This window comes from Monopterus albus, unplaced genomic scaffold (genome assembly GCF_001952655.1).
Source record: "Monopterus albus unplaced genomic scaffold, M_albus_1.0 scaffold43.1, whole genome shotgun sequence".
NCBI lineage: Eukaryota > Metazoa > Chordata > Actinopteri > Synbranchiformes > Synbranchidae > Monopterus > Monopterus albus.
Genome location: NW_018127923.1, coordinates 1,683,317 through 1,687,562, shown reverse-complemented (window position 1 = coordinate 1,687,562; position 4,246 = coordinate 1,683,317). Strand labels below are relative to the sequence as shown.

At 41.1% G+C, this 4,246-nt stretch overlaps 1 protein-coding gene across 1 annotated transcript in view; it reads right to left on the bottom strand.

The window, feature by feature from the left end:
- LOC109960042 (copine-8-like) overlaps positions 1-4,246 on the bottom strand; it is a 172,065-nt gene that overhangs the window by 4,974 nt on the left and 162,845 nt on the right. The window contains exon 7 of the mRNA XM_020599868.1: positions 3,444-3,507. Within this exon, the coding sequence (XP_020455524.1) occupies positions 3,444-3,507 (64 nt within the window). The remainder of the gene's footprint in view (positions 1-3,443; positions 3,508-4,246) is intronic.

The window sequence follows — 4,246 nt, the reverse complement described above, 5'->3', positions numbered from 1 at the left end:
CGCTTGGTTTGTGCTTCCAAGTATTCCACTTTATCCGAAATGACTTTGAGGTAATCACAGGTTTCATAAAGTCCGTCCCTAGTACCTTTAATTTGGGTTGACTGCTCACCCATGGTGACTTTAATCTCATCCACCTCTCGCTGGGTAAACTGCAGACTCGATTTTATTTCCTGTATCTCTCTGGTCATTTCGTCGAATCTCTTGTTGCTAGTCTCCATAATTATTTGCACGAATCCTTTGAAACTTTCACTCAGCTGATTAAGCAGCGCTGTGTACATTCGTTGCTGCTCCAGCAAGTCCGCTGTAAAGTTGTCTTCAGCTTCGACATCCTCAGCAGCTTCGGATTTATTTGCTCTCTTCCCTTTAGGAGCCATTTCAAAGATGTAGACTTTTCCAAAACTTGAAAGTGTAGAAGATATGAGACAGATATGAAAATCCCAGAACAGACAAGAGAAGCAGAGAAAACGTCCGCTCTCGCTTGCAACCCGGAAATGGGAGTTTACTTTTATTGTAGTCGATTGTAAACACAGACAAATTGCTCTATTTTCCACCATAGCTTCAAACACAGGTTTTATACAATGTAACTTGGCTCAAGTTTGTTTTTTGCACATTGGTGTGTTTGATATTTTCCTGCCATAAATGCATGCACTTTATGCTGAAATAGGAGAAAAGGCACAGCTGAAGCCCTGTTTATGCTGATTAGGCAGCACAATGAAGTTTTGTTGCTCTTTGAAGACTGATAGGTGTAAAAATGATTGTATTTTTCTTCTCAGAAATTCAGGAATTAAATAAAATTGGGGTAGCTGTGGCTAGTCGTCCCCCAGTCGGAAGGTCGGTGGTTCAATTCTCGTTCTTCCCAGTCCACATGCCCAAGTGTCCATGGGCAAAACAATGAACCCCAAGTTGCTCCTGATGGCCAGAGCAGCACTTTGCAGGGACAGCACTGCCATCAATGTGTGTGTGAGATGGCACCCCAGATGGCTGCCTGAGACATATTCCTTGTGTAACATACTGGCTAATAAAGGTGATTATTATCATTATGGTGATCATAGTGACTGCAACAACATCTGCTCTATTAAGGTTGCTCACTCGCAGGAGCAAGGTGAGCTAGCGGGTTGGACTCAGATGGCAGACAACAGTTCCGATAAAGAATCTTTATTATAATAATAGTGCAGGTAATCAGAGGTCAAGGATAGGGGTGATGCTGGTAATGGGAGTGATGGCAGGAGTGCTTGGGCCAGAGGAGATAGCAGAGAAGCCAGGCATATCAGACCGCACTCTGCAGAAACAGGTAGGCTGGGATAGAAGGAGGCACGGCTGGAACAAAAACACTCGGGCAGAGATGAGATGCGCCGTCGTGGAGCTGAGTGCTGGGAGCACGTGCAGACTGGTTTGCAGGGGTGATGGAGTGTAGCCGGAGAGCTCAGAGGAGGTGAGTAGAAGCAACGTAGCTCAGAGGAGGGAAAGACGGAAAGGGAAGAAGAGCCAGGTAGCACCGAGCAAACCTGACATGCTCAGACTACCTCTTATCACAAACGCAAGTGCCCAGCATTTTTTCTAACAACATCTTCAGCTGGTCATTGAAAATCACAGATCTGACACCAAATCCAACTGCAATAACTACACATAGGTGTATAAAAACACACACACATGAAAGAAACTCAAGAGCCATGATAAATAACAAATACTCTGCAGATGTCCCAGTCACTCATATTACAGGCATTACTGACAGTAGGTAACGTCAGTCTGACCTCACTGTGCACTGTTGTCGCCCACTATTCAGTTACAGTATTCTCAAACAATCAAGTTTCACAGACATACCTTCTCTACTACCATGGGGATATGCGTTGTGTTTGCTTTTGGGTTTTATGACAATTTATACAATATATTTTTAATGTATTATTTTAAAAACAATTAAAAATTTGTAAAGGTACGTGCAAACAACCACTCAAGACTGAGCATATTTCACACAGTGGCTGCAGCTATGAATCAATGATTACTGCTGGTTACAGGGCCAGTCTTTCTGTCTTCCCTGCAAAAAAGCTGGCCATTGATATATTAGCAGACTACTGAGTGAATATTTAAGTGCAATACTTTTCTCATCACAATTTAGGAATGATGTACAGAATTGGTGTGAGAACAAAATATATGTATTCAGTCTCTCTTCGACATTGCAACTGGCTGCGCTCAATATGTGGCAACAATGGTGGTCACCAAAATTGCCAAAAATTGTTGGAGAATAGATGTGTCGATGTGATGTGGTTGAGACTGATCCCAACTATGCAAGTACAACAAATGAATTTGTGGAGATTATTAAAATTGTGAATGTGATTCTCCCCCAGATCAACAGGATGCAAAGCCGTGGGCTGGCTGGGCCAAATCAGCTCTCTGTATGGTAAGAAAATGGTTTAATACACAGTAGGGCTTGATGCATTCCTTTTAACTCCTTTTAACTTTATTTTAATTTATTGAACGTATATTATGTATGTTTGTTATTGTGCTGTTTTATTTTTATTTGCACTGATTTTATTTACTTTATTTTAGTTATTTATTGTGATTTTATTTTGCCATGTCAAGTACTTTGGTTAGCTGGATGCTGTTTTAAAGTGCTATATAAATAAATTTGATTTGGTATGGTAGACCCTGGCCTCTACTGATCTTGTACTTAGAGCCTGTTGCTATGCTGCCAGGATTAGTGCCTCTGTCCTGTTTTTCAGTCCAGCTTTGTCCAGCCACTGGTAGGATTTTTCGATATCAGCTACTTCTTCTATTTGACGGTGGTACATACTGTGTAGAGGTTTGTCCTTCCATGAGGTTTCCTGCTCTTCCTTCCCTTGTTCTTCTGGTTTATGCTGCCTGAGGTATTCACTAAGCACGTCAGCACTCGGGGCCATCTTTCTGATGTATTCATGGATCTTTGTTGTTTCAACCTGGATAGTGGCTCTGATGCTCACTAATCCTCGGCCTCCTTCCTTCCGCTTAGTGTACAGTCTCAGGATGCTGGACTTGGGGTGAAACCAGCTGTGCATTGTAAGAAGCTTCCTTGTCTTGATGTCAGTAGCCTCTATCTCCCCGGACTTTGTTCAGCTGACTTCTCAGGACAGTGAGTTATATTTCTTAGGTACCCCTTTCTTCATCACACCTTTCTGATCTATGTAACTGGATAAATATTTCATGCTGGTTCTCATCATCACTTAGAAGATAATGAGCAAACTCACACCGCAGTTTGATGCAGATGATAAAATTATTCTGAAGACTGTGCATTTAAATTCCCCCCACACAGTTAAAAATGAAAACACAAGGTTAGAGTTAGACACGACTGTCATAAATTCAGACTGTAGTGTTTAGCTTTCTGACCTCTGTCACAGAGTGTTTATATCACAGAATGTCTCTGTGTGCGTGTGAGTATGTGTGTGTAAGCCTGATTATGATGTTATACCAACCCGGCAGTTACTGAGCTCCTCGGCTGTGAAGATGATGGTTCCACACTTTTTCCCAGGAATTCCACTGAGAGAGAGGGAAAGGGAGAAAGAGAAGTCATGAGAAGTCAAATACAGTAAAAGGCAGTTTTTGTCTCAGCCTGGTTGTCACAGCTTTCGGTTTTCTCACTAGAGGAACAATGGAAGACTAAAAATGCAGGGCTTTGTAATTTGTGGTTTTATACACCACTACTGGAATTGGTTAAGGTCATTTTCCACTCCAAACAAGTATGCCAATACCAGTTTTAAGACACTAGTACAATAGTACTTGTGTACTTGGAAATAAACACAAACAGTTAACTACAACTTGTTAATGTTGAAGCTTTTACATAAAGTAAAGCTGGTAGTCAGTAGTGTTATTTGTGACAATTAAAACTATTAACAGAAATTCTAACTGTGAGCTAAACCACTGTCATTTCTATATTAAACATCCTTGGTGTGCTGACAGCGCTTTTTAGAGTTTGGTCACTCAGTAAGTTCTTAGACAGTTTCCACACCTGTAGTTGTGTTCATCTAGACTGAACCAAGTGAAATTAAAAGACAAAAAGAAAAATCAAACCAGAGCTGTAAATATGGAGTCATACATACTGGGCAGCACCTCACTGATTAGACTGTTTTGGCTATTGTCATCCTGTGTCATCATTGCATCAAAAGGACCCTGAAAACTCAGGACACTCAAACTTAGACAGCAAGTCATGCGGAACTTTAAAGATGCATTAACTACAATTTAGCATAAATTTGAATAAATCAAGTCAAACATTGTCTAG